The 11554-nt window shown below is 42.2% G+C and overlaps 1 protein-coding gene across 2 annotated transcripts in view; it reads right to left on the reverse strand.

Annotated features, from left to right (window-relative positions):
• The window catches only part of STAB1 (stabilin 1), a 117724-nt gene extending 109707 nt beyond the window's left edge, over positions 1 to 8017 (reverse strand). For both annotated transcript variants that reach the window (XM_045024398.1, XM_045024397.1), the window contains exons 1-4: positions 7986 to 8017; positions 6659 to 6816; positions 3681 to 3817; positions 1063 to 1178 (exon numbers count right to left, since the gene is read on the reverse strand). In XM_045024398.1, coding sequence (XP_044880333.1) covers positions 1063 to 1178; positions 3681 to 3817; positions 6659 to 6739 — 334 coding nt within the window. In that variant the 5' untranslated portion in view covers positions 6740 to 6816; positions 7986 to 8017. The remainder of the gene's footprint in view (positions 1 to 1062; positions 1179 to 3680; positions 3818 to 6658; positions 6817 to 7985) is intronic.
• Between the last annotated feature and the right edge of the window lie 3537 nt (positions 8018 to 11554).

The raw sequence follows: 11554 nt of genomic DNA on the forward strand, positions 1-11554 counted from the left end.
AGGGTTGTGAGTTCAATCCTCCAGGGGGCCATTTAGGGATCTAGGGCAAAAAGCTGTCTGGGGATTGGTCCTGCTTTGAGCAGGGGGTTGGACTAGATGACCTCCTGAGGTCCCTTCCAACCGTGATATTCTATGAAGAAAATCTCATCACCTCAGGCCCTCTCTGGAAATGGGGAGTCTTTTCTATTTTCAACTGGTCTGGCAAGAGTGTGGGATTTGCCTCATGTAACTTAGGCCACGTCTATATGTACAACGCTGCAGTGGCACAGCTGTACCAATACTGCAGTGCGTCTGGTGAAGATGCTCTATGACGATGGGAGACAGCTCTCCCGTCAGCATAAAAAAAACCACACGCACACGAGTGGAAGGAGCTTCTCCCACCAACATAGGGCTGTGCACATGAGCGTTTATGTCGGTGTAACTTATGTCACTCACAGGGGTGGTTTATTCACACCCCTACGTGACATAAGTTATGCCGATACAGGCTGTATTATAGACATAGCCTTAGTAATTCAGCTTCTTGGCCTCACTACAACCAGCAAGTGTTAAAACAACAGGAAATGAGTCAAACATTTTCAGATTCAAATAGCTTGGTCTGAAACATAACGGAGGATTCAGATTGGTTATTTTCACTCCTGGCTTGAGACTTCATGTGGTTATAGTGGCTGTAGAGGCGACGAGCTGCAGAGTATATAGGGGTACTGAAGTTCCCAGAAGGAAATCTCTCTTTTTCCTTGGAAACTTTCTTAAAGAAAAATTCTCTTTTAAAACTTTTTTTTTTTAAATAAGAGTACCTTCTTCAAAAGGGAGTTTTGCCATAAGTCAAAACACAACAGGGCTCAAATCATGTGCAGGGGATAAGTTCCCTTCCCAAGACCTTCAAACTTCCCTATATGGATACTGGAAATCTTGGGATCCAGTCTAAGTGTCTTGGAAACATGAAAGAGAATCCTGAAAACAAATCATTCCCCATGGAGTTGACCTGCAGGACTGGTAATTCTAGGGAAGCACTTTGAACTGCCTTAACCTGTCAATGGCTGGAAGGACCCAGGAAGAACCTACCATAGCACTCAGTACCCCAGAATCCCGGGCAGCATTTTTTCTCCTCAATTTCCTTCTTACACATGTGACTGCACCCTAGTAGCGAAAGGGTGTCTTCTCCAAGATTTACTGTGTATCTTAAACAGAAAAATCCAAGATCAGTGAGTGTAACAAACAGTTTGGGACCCAACCTATTCTGTATAGATTGGACTGGATAACAGACTGATCAGGACAATGACGGGAAATTTCTGAGCTGCTTTTTGATCCATACGGAGTCAACTGTTTGAAAACCACTCCATATGAATGAAGAGTGCAACACACTGTCCTGGGGCATAGAACCACAAGCACAACCCAGGCTTAGGAGGTTATATTATTATGCAAGGCTCCAATTAATTCATTAGCTTCCAAATACTGGATCAGATTTTGAGTCCTAGTCTTCATCTTCAAAGCTCTGAAAGACCTGTGCTGTCTACAAGACTGACCCTCCCTGCCTCCCTCATATTTGTGATCCATGGGAATAATGAAATATTCACTGGCAAGGTCAAGGTTTGTGGGAGATGGAGACAGATCACCAGCCCCACTAAGGTCACAGTGTGCTGCTGAACGGGGCTCAAAGTGACCTTAAAGTGGCCCTAAAGAGGAAACTGAGGATTCCGCCTCTGGGGTGGGGAAGCATGTCAGAAGCCTAAGCAGATATACAGCAGGCATGGCTGGCTTTACACCAGCTCCGTGCCTCACTTCTGCCAGAGGGGTCATGTTGTGGGCAGGTGGGGGCAGGGGAAGATGCTCCCGAGTCAGAGCCAGAGAGCAATGCACTCTGCTGATCTCCAGCATGGTCGTGCTAATCCTTTGTCTAATTCACAGAGGAAGGAATGGCCATCTGATTACGCACTTGATGGTGATTCGGGAATTTCGGGGTCAGTTCCCAATTCTGCCACAGACTTCCTGTACAACCTCGAACAAACCATTATGTTCCCTCAGTTGTAAAATCAGTCTGATATCCTTCCTCTCACTTGTCACTCTGGCTGCCATAACTAGAGCATAAGCTCTTCACAGCAGGAACTGTCTCTTACTGTTTGTGTACACAGCTCCTAGCACAGTGGGGGCACTGATCTCACTGGGGCCTCAGGAATCTTAATAATCATCATTTATAAAGGAAACATTAAAAATATTAGTACCCAGTTGTATTATTATTACTCCCTTAAATTTATCTTTGGCAAGAACTTAACCTTCCTTCATTGACTCAACTCAAGCGCCTTGTTCCACACTTTTACTGCTTCCATTGTGCCAATCTGATCACCAAATACATCTGCAATAACTGCAAAATGGCTGGGGCTATTTTTAAAATGTTTCCAGCTAGTAGTAAGGCACAGAAAACAGTGGACAATAGAGCTCCATGTTAACTGCTAAAGTTCGCTATTGACTAGATTTGCAGATAATAATCTATAATGTTCTGGTTTTGTACAACCTTTTGGTAAATTCATTTTCCCTTCACCTTTTTCCAATTACAGTTCAGCTACAGAAATGTGTTCAACTTAGCACAATGAGCACAGAAAATACAGGAACAAGCAGTACATCAAAAGGGAAATAAGAGGGTTAAAAAATTCAAAAGTGACATTGAATTCGGTTTGGTTGCTAGAACAGCAGAAGGGAAGTAATGGCTCCTGGATCTATAACTGGTTCTGTTCTTGATTCAATATGTGACTTTGGACAAATCACATAGACTAACATTTTTAATCTTGGGTGCCTAGAGTTAAGTACCTCACATCCCAATCCCACAACTTGTTCTGTGTGTACAGGCCCTGTGACCACACAGAAGTCAATGGGGATTCACAAGGATCCAGTCACAAGAAACAAGCTGCAGGATTGGGGCCATAGACTGTAATTAGGCCCCTAAATAAAAGTGTCTTGATTTTTAGGGGTACTAGTACCTGCAACTCCTGTCTGAACTCAGGTGGAGCTAGGGTGACCAGAGGAGAGGAAGAAAATATCGGGACACATGGAAGGGAGGTCGCCAGTGGAGGGGGAAAAAAAAAAAAAAGAGTACCGCAAAATATCAGGACAAATTGCATCCTGACCAAAGATCGGTTGGGACATGGGACAAACGCCTAAATATCGGGACGTCTGGTCACCCTAAGTGGAGCTGTGAATTCTCATTACCTCTGAAAATCAGGCTACTTTTATTAAAGGTGCCTAAAATATGGGTTTTGGTGCTTAACTCTGGATGCTCAAATCTGAAAATTTTGGCCACAGTTTGCTCCACAGGGTTATGAAGTGTAAGGAATTAATGTCTGTTCAGTTCTCTGAGATCTTCAGATGACTGCACTAGAGAAATATCACTATTAAATACTTATTATCTATATATCTATACACGACCATGAGTACACATACATGAACTATGCACTTCAAGCTGCCTCTTCTTTAACCCTAAATCAGAATTATATTGCTCCCCATCCAATGGTAGAAACCAGCCACATCTCTCTTCCTTTATTTTTATACAAGACAACTTCTCCCTGGCCCACAAAAAACATGCCTTGAAATGCTGACTTATATGTGATTATATATTTAATAAATACAAAAGAGTTATAGAATGGCCTGTAAGCCTGATATGGCAGGCTGAACAGGGAGATGGGACTTACCTGCAGCCTCTCTCTCCTAGCGCTTGGGTCATCTTTATCCACCCTTTTGGACAGACCACTTTGGTGGCCACAGCACAGGAGGTGCAAGGTGTAGCCAATGTGAACATCGTCTTGACATTGCAATGCATGGATTTTAACTTAAAAAAAATAAAGCATTAAATTGTTACCTTTAGTCACTGATCTCATCTTCCCCCACTATCTCACCACCCCGAGGACCCTGATTTACACCGGGAATTTCATCAAGGTGGGCCAGCAGGCAATGTAGCTACTTTAGTGCAAACCACAAATGCAGACAGGCTAAACCATGACTTTACACTGGTAGCAGCTTACTCCTGCTTGGATCTGGGTTAAGGTGCACCAGTGCAAATACAGCTATTCTGGTGGCTGACTCCAAGACCTGACTCTAACCTTATTTTCTTTTACTAGAGTAACAAATGTCAGTGGGTAACATTCCTTATTGTGCAACAAAGATGAGATCAGATGCTGACTTTGCTTCTCTTTATAAATAATTGATCTCTCTTTTCCAGCACATAGAGGCTCCCACCACAATCAGAGCCCCATTGTGCTAGGTGTGCACAAACACAAGGCACTGCTGCAAAGAGCTTACAAACTAAATAGACAAGACAAAGGATGGAAGGGGGAAAAGGTGTGAAGTAATTTACCCAAGGCCATGCTGCAGGACAATGGCAGGGCCAGGAACTGAACCCAGTTTTTCAGAGTCCCAGTTCAGTGCTCTGCCCACTAGAACACAATGCACTCCTGTTTTGCTCAACTTGATTCAGGCCTGAGAAAAGTCTCCACAAAGTACTGTCAGCAACAGGACTGATTCATCCATGGCCTTTGTGGCATGTTCAAATTATTGACAGCCCACCCAAAAATAAATGACACTATAATCCATCCTACCCACCCTGCTGAGACTCTGCCCTGCTAGTGATGGCCTAGGCTGGTTTGGAGAATAGGTCTGAGGCTTGCATGGGTAGAGTGGATGGGTGAAGTGGAATTCATGGCCTGCATCTGTGGGGCAGGAGCTCTGACTCATCAGGGGGTGACTATGGAAGGTCCCAATCTGTACAGAAAGGGCAGAGTGGTGCACAGTGGAATGGTGAACAGGGTAACAGTGTTCTTTATAGACTGTATATGGAAAACAAGGTATGATAAAGCAGCAGCAGTGGCTTGAGCCTGGGACTGTACGACAGAAGGCCTGAGTTCCAGTTCTGACACTGTTTCACTGGGTGGCCTTGAGCAAGTTACTTATGCTCTCTATTCCTTAGTTTCCCCATCTACTTCCCCTCCTTCACAAGTGAGGTGGCAATGTTTCATTCATTAATGTTTCTAGGGCACCTTGAAAAGCATGACAGAAATACAGTATACACATTAGATTCCTTGTTCACTGCACTTTCCAGACAGAGTCCCTCCAATTTTGCATTGCACCTGCCTTTGATCTGTTTAATAAAAGAGCCACCTGAAGCTCGGGCATTTGAATGCCCTTTCAGTGCTCTGCCTCCTCCTAAATCATGCCTTTTTAGATGGATGGCCATCCCTAGCTCCCTTTGCTAATAGTCTTAAAGTCTCTCCTTCCATTGCCAACCCTTCTCTATTGTTTGGTAGAAGGCAGCCCTTCCACAACTCAGGCACTAGAGAACAAGATTCCTACGTCTCATGCAACTTCTAATTTTATAGGCTAGTTTATTCCTCTGTCAGCAGAAGACAAGAAACGCAGTGGCAGCAGACACTTTGTAATATGAATTAACATGCCTTCCATCCTACTGAAATGGCTAATCACCACCACAGAGCTGAGAAAACCAGTCTAAATAAAGCCATATGCACATTCCTCACAATGCTGCTAAACGTAAAAACTGAAATGGATGTATGAACCAAAACAAAAATCTGTCTAAGGGAAAACATTTCGTATTACTCATATGGACACTGCCAAGAAACAGGTTTCAAACAATTTTTTTCCTGTTGCATCAAGGTGCTCAGATACTACGGTGAACAGTGTAGAGTATTCACCTAGATATATCTAATTACACATCTACATAGCACTCACATACAACTCTACAATAACTAATCAATAAGTCCACTATCTAGCACTTACCCACAGCTCTACAACAAACCAGTGTGCAGGCAATGAAGGGATTTGTTTATTTATTTGGTAAGGATAGAGATTTCAATTGCAAGTTATTAAAGGTTTATTGTAAAATCTTACCATTTTTTAAAACCTGTGAGCAATGACAGACAATCATTTGACAGTGAAGAAGCCATTGTTTGTTCATTCACTGAGACAGCTGCACTGTCTGATATGAATAAACACTGCTGTACAGATCAGCAGGCAGTAGTTTACTGCTACCTCCTCAAGCTCTCCTGGGCAGGTTTGGGATTGGATTCCAGACTCGGTTTTGCTTCTGTTGGGTTTTTAATAGGGTATCTTCTCAGTCTCTCTGAGAAGCATGAAGGCTCATCATTTAAATCTCACATTGGGCACAATGTCAACCTTAACCGTTTTCAAGCCAACTTTTCAACAGCTGGAGTTTAGAAATTCTTTTAGAAAACACTGAGGAAATTCTACAAGGCACTTTAGGGCTCAGTCCTAATAGGGGAAAAGTCCCCCTGACACCAGTGAAGTAAGTGGGAGTCAAGGATGCTCAGCCTCTTAGAGGATTGGGCCCACCGTCCTCATGCTGCTTTTGTATCCTCTTTGCATTTAGTGCTGATAATGCATAAATCAAAGTTTACTTAAGATCCAAGCAAAACTCCATATCCTTAATTTTACATATACAATACAGACTATAGATATTACATACATACAGAGGAAAGGTAGCAGATTGTCTTAAAGCTTAATTAGGGAGGTGATTTAACATATAACTAAATTCACACTGAATTTTGTGTGTGTGTGTGTCCTTCAGTAACGCAGCCGCCATCTAAAAATGAGTAATTATCCTACGATCATTTAACTGTGAAATAAAGACTTGTGAACTTACCTTCTGACTCTGCCCTTCAACTGTGGAAATGAACCATGCTGATAAGAAGGAAAACAGTAACCCAGGAGGATGCATTTTCATGCTTTTACAGATGGGACCCTTTTCTTGAAGGGGGGGTTGATGTAGAGGATGCAATTTCAGTAAGATAAGACCGCCTACTAAGAATCAGATCCAAGAAAAAACAGAGGTTGAACATAAACAGGGAGAAAACACTTTCCACTCTGGATCTCCTATTCCAAAGTATACAGAAGTGATTCTGCTACTTTTAACGTCAAACATGAGTCAACAACAGCTTTTTTTCTCTCTCTCCTTTTTTTAAACACACACACACACACACACACACGCCCCCACCCACCCCTGGGTAGAAGGTTTACTGAAAACAGGAACATCTACGGATTTCCTCCCACATATCAGTTCAAAACAGATGGAAGGAAATCCTTAGTTTTGAACTGATTGGAATGAAATATGCTAACTATATCTTTAACTGGAGGCAAACCCAAGAGACAAACATACTGGAGAATCTGGATGGCAAATCAATTTCATTTCATAATACAATCAAGCCAACTAAAAAACGCCATCCATCCATTGTCTGTTGCAGCAGATATTTATTTGTTCTATAAGGCAAATCTTTGCAGATGGTCTATATGGTACTTAAAGATAACAAATATTGCCTATAAAGCAAAATTGGCCCCTTTGTTGGGGTTTGATGTTTATTTAAAATGCATGAGTTGCTCAACAAGAAGAGTGTTACATTTAGCATACCAGCTTCTCTGTGGGTGACAGCAAAATATAAAAATTATTTTCTAAACAAGTTACTGGTAGCTAAAGTAATTCAGGGAGGATGTTTTTCAACACTTGGAGTAATCAAGCCCTTAAATTTAAGAGACATGCTTGTCCTTGCATTGAGTTTGTAACTGAATATCTCTTGCTGGTGGCAGTAGAGAAAATTAAGAAGATTTACAACATGTTTGATGGGCGCTTTTATCTACAAATGTTGCCAATAGCATTCACTTTATTTAGTGGTGTAAGGAATTGTCCAAACAGCACTTAGCTGTAAATACTATTAGACCATGATGACAGTGACTAAGTATATTAATAGGTTTATTTAGCCATTTCAAATGTGTGTATAAGCAAATCAGTCATTTTTAGAATTTGTGCGTATATCTAGATGAACACAGAGTGAATTAATTCTTAATACTTATATAGCACTTTGTGTATATACACACACACACACCCAGCATGTATTAATACACAGTACTTGGCATACACATTCCCATCAACAAAGTACATAAAAACATAACAAGAAAATAATAGGTACTATACTTACTAATGCTGTTAATTGTAGTCTACCTCTTCTCCCATCTAACAGAGAGATACAGGCTGACGAACAGCGGTGCTATATATCTCACAGCAACAGGAAGCAAACAAGGCCTGTATAAAAAGTCCCAGCCCCGCAACTCACTTCCAGCTTGATCAGACGATTCAGCCCATTTGTCCCTATGAGGCATTCTGATGCAACTGCAATCCTGGGAAAAGGGCTATGCAGGCAGCATATCACTATGGAGCACACCTGGATAGACCCAGCCCCTGGTCCATACCAGAGTGAAGTACAGATCAGCGGAGTGGCGTCAGGTGCCAGCACAGTCACCACAGGGCCTGGTGTTCAAAAGGGTTGTGTTGGGATAGAGTGAGGGGAGAAGACAAACTGATATTCAAGAGAGGGGAAAGGGAAGGTCATGCATCTGATCTTCCCTTTTCCAAGCATCAAGTACTCCCAGGCCCGCTCCACTTCAGCCATCATCTCTCCGGCACCATACCCACCCCAATCCAGCCACATTCTCAATGGCAAATTTTCCCTTGGCTTCCATAGTGAAAAGCACCAGCAACCTAAAGAGCTTCCCAGCTGGGAAAGCTTCCCTCACCTCTCTTTCCTCATGAAAAGCAATGCCTCCCATCATGAGCATCGTCCCAGCCAGGCCCCAACCTATTGACCCTCCTGCATCTCCCAACTGAAAGACTTCCTGATTTGCCTACCCTCCCCTTTGTGAAAACCCTCCCCTTGATAATAGAGAGACAAGTGCCTCACTTTGCTGTGGAAACAGCCCAGCTACCCACAGCAACAATATCCTAAGCTCACCACTGATGACTCCTTTGAGTAGGCTGTAGATCAGAGCAATAGAATAGGTAGGGTAGTTGCAATATATAAAATATGTTATCTGCTACAATACATGGGCTCTGTTTACCACCACACTACTGCAATATGCCAGTCAAGAAATCAAAGGTCTAAATCTATGTACCCCAAGTCATCTTATGAGTCTTTAGTCATGTGCATAGACTTCTCCTTATCATTAATAATTCTCTGTGAGAGTAAGGTTTGCAGGAACAAGTCCAATGCTCTCTATTTATAATCCCCATTATGTATAGCTGAATTTATTCACAGCATATTAAAAAAAATCACTAAAAAGTTTGACCGCACAAGTGATCATTCAAAAATCCAGCACAAATTATTAAAGCTGGTCAGAGTTATAAAGAATGAGGAAGTCACTCATTATAAACAAATCAAGGCAGTGTGGAATGAAAATTTACATATTCAAACTGCACAATAGTTGGACAGCAACGTTCTTCTGTCTGCCTCTGATTTGAGATTTAGGCTTACTCAGCAAATGGCTACATTACACATAGCCAAAGCAGGAATTCAGTACAATGCAATTGTTGGAACTGTGGTGTGGTTAAGACTAACCTGCTACCAGTGTTGTGGGAATGTGCTCATGTTCATACATTTTGGGAGTTGGAGGGTAAGAGCAGTGTAAGAATAGATATGGTAATCTTGCTGGATCTTACACTTTAAGAGGGGACTTTGACAATTTATAACATTGGTACTTCCTATATAAATTCTCAGAGAAGTCCTTAAGAGCTGCCTTGGCAGCAAGAGATACTCCCAAACTGTGGCCCATGGACCACTCATGGTGAGCAGAGTACTTGAGCTGGCTGGTCACATGGAGACCAGATTTTTAAGTGCTCAGCATCCACAGCTGAGGGATAGATTTTCAAGAGAGCCAAACTCTTACTGAGGGACCTAAAGAAGGGCCAGATTTCCAAAAAACATCAGCACACAGTAGTTCCTAATGTGACAATGATGGCCAGATTTTCAGAAGTGCTCGGCACCCAAAGTGTCACAGACACAAAAGGTGAAACAAGGACCAATCTTAAGGTTTTAGATTGCTGTCTATCACCGTAATATCTGACCTACTGTAGGGAAATTCTCTTGAGTTATAGATATCATGGTGCCAACTGTTATGCCTTCTTATCAGAGCATACTTCAGTTAAGACAAACAAGTTAGAGGAGGATACACAATCTAAAATGAACACTGAGCAGTTCCATTTTACAGTGACAGGGCATAAAATAAGGGATTAAAAGGTTTTCTTTAAACCAGACAATGTTGCTGCCTCTTAGTGGAACAGGCAGTTTACTCCAGTTGTTATTCCAGCAACCTGTGTGAAAACTTGCAGCCCTAATGAAGAGAAAACTTAAGCTACTTGTTACTGCAGGAATTGGAACAATATAAACAGCTACAGTAACTTGCGGGACTGACCAAAACCTAGAAGTGTTAACAGGGTCAGATACCTTTTGCCCTGGGTTTCTGGATGACCAGTAGTAATTACCATCAGATAGCAGTCTCTGCCCCAGTTCATAGTGGATAGAAGCCAACATCATTCCAAGTGCTCGCTTACCTGTCACTTTTATGGGCAGTCTGACCAAAGAGGCCAACAACTGAATAAAACAGAATATTGGCAGGGCAAATTTGCATTACTGCTGCATGTATTGCTCCTGTGATATGGGTAACAGTCTCTGCCTGTAGTAATTTCTATGTGGCACCTTCCACAGGGGCTGAACTGACCACACCTGCAAAAAGCATTTTAATCGAACCAAGCAACCAGCATTAGTGATGGGAGACATCCTTTGCCCGATCCAGCCTGAGAGATTGCAGGTGGACTCTGGTGGTGTGAAGACAACAATAATTTCTACTGTCAGCTAACTCTTAACAATAGCCAACTCAATCACTGCTACTTCCATTGCTGGGTCTATTAAAAAATCCACCAAAGGTATAGACGGACACCTAAATGTCTTTGCAAGCAAATGCCTCAGGAAAATGCACAGTATTAAATAAAATGAATTTATTACAAATTCTGAGATTCATCATAGAGTTCAGCAACTTGTTATCCAGAAAAGATGATGGAAATGTCTGGGACGTGTGCTAAGAAAGAAGCCAGACCATCTGCCATGACAGACCTGCCTTTGTGCAGCTGAAGGAACATATAAAAGCGGCCAACTGAGAGAACCCCTCCATCAAACAGTGCTTAGAAAAGAAAAATGCATGGGACTTGACATCAAAGACATAGAAAGGGTAGCCCATGAGGGACAATGGTGGCATTTTACAATGGACTTGGGAGAGCTGGGTTCAAGTTCAGTCTTTACCACAGACTTCTTGTACAGGTCATTTAATCTACTTGGTGACTCACCTCACACAATGCGGTAACACTTCCCTACCTTCCAAGAGTATTGTGAGGATAACATGGGAGTTAAGCACCTAAATTCCTTTGAGGATCTTGGCCTTAATAAGTCAGGTGCTTAAAAACCAAGAGTGATGAGAGCCACAAATATATCAATAGATAGATGAGGGTTCTCAACTCTCATTGACTTCAGCAGGAGATGAGAATGCTCAACACCCCTAAGGTTGTGAGCAACTACATTTGGAGGCCTTTGATATTTATCCTACAGGCTCTCTCTCAGCCATCCATCTAATTTGTCTTATCCATAACTGCGTGAACCAAACAAGCTGAGTGCTATAACTGCTGGGAAGGCAACTGCTGTTGACATTTGTTTTGTAAATACAG

This window comes from Mauremys mutica, chromosome 7, assembly GCF_020497125.1.
Source record: "Mauremys mutica isolate MM-2020 ecotype Southern chromosome 7, ASM2049712v1, whole genome shotgun sequence".
Lineage (NCBI taxonomy): Eukaryota > Metazoa > Chordata > Testudines > Geoemydidae > Mauremys > Mauremys mutica.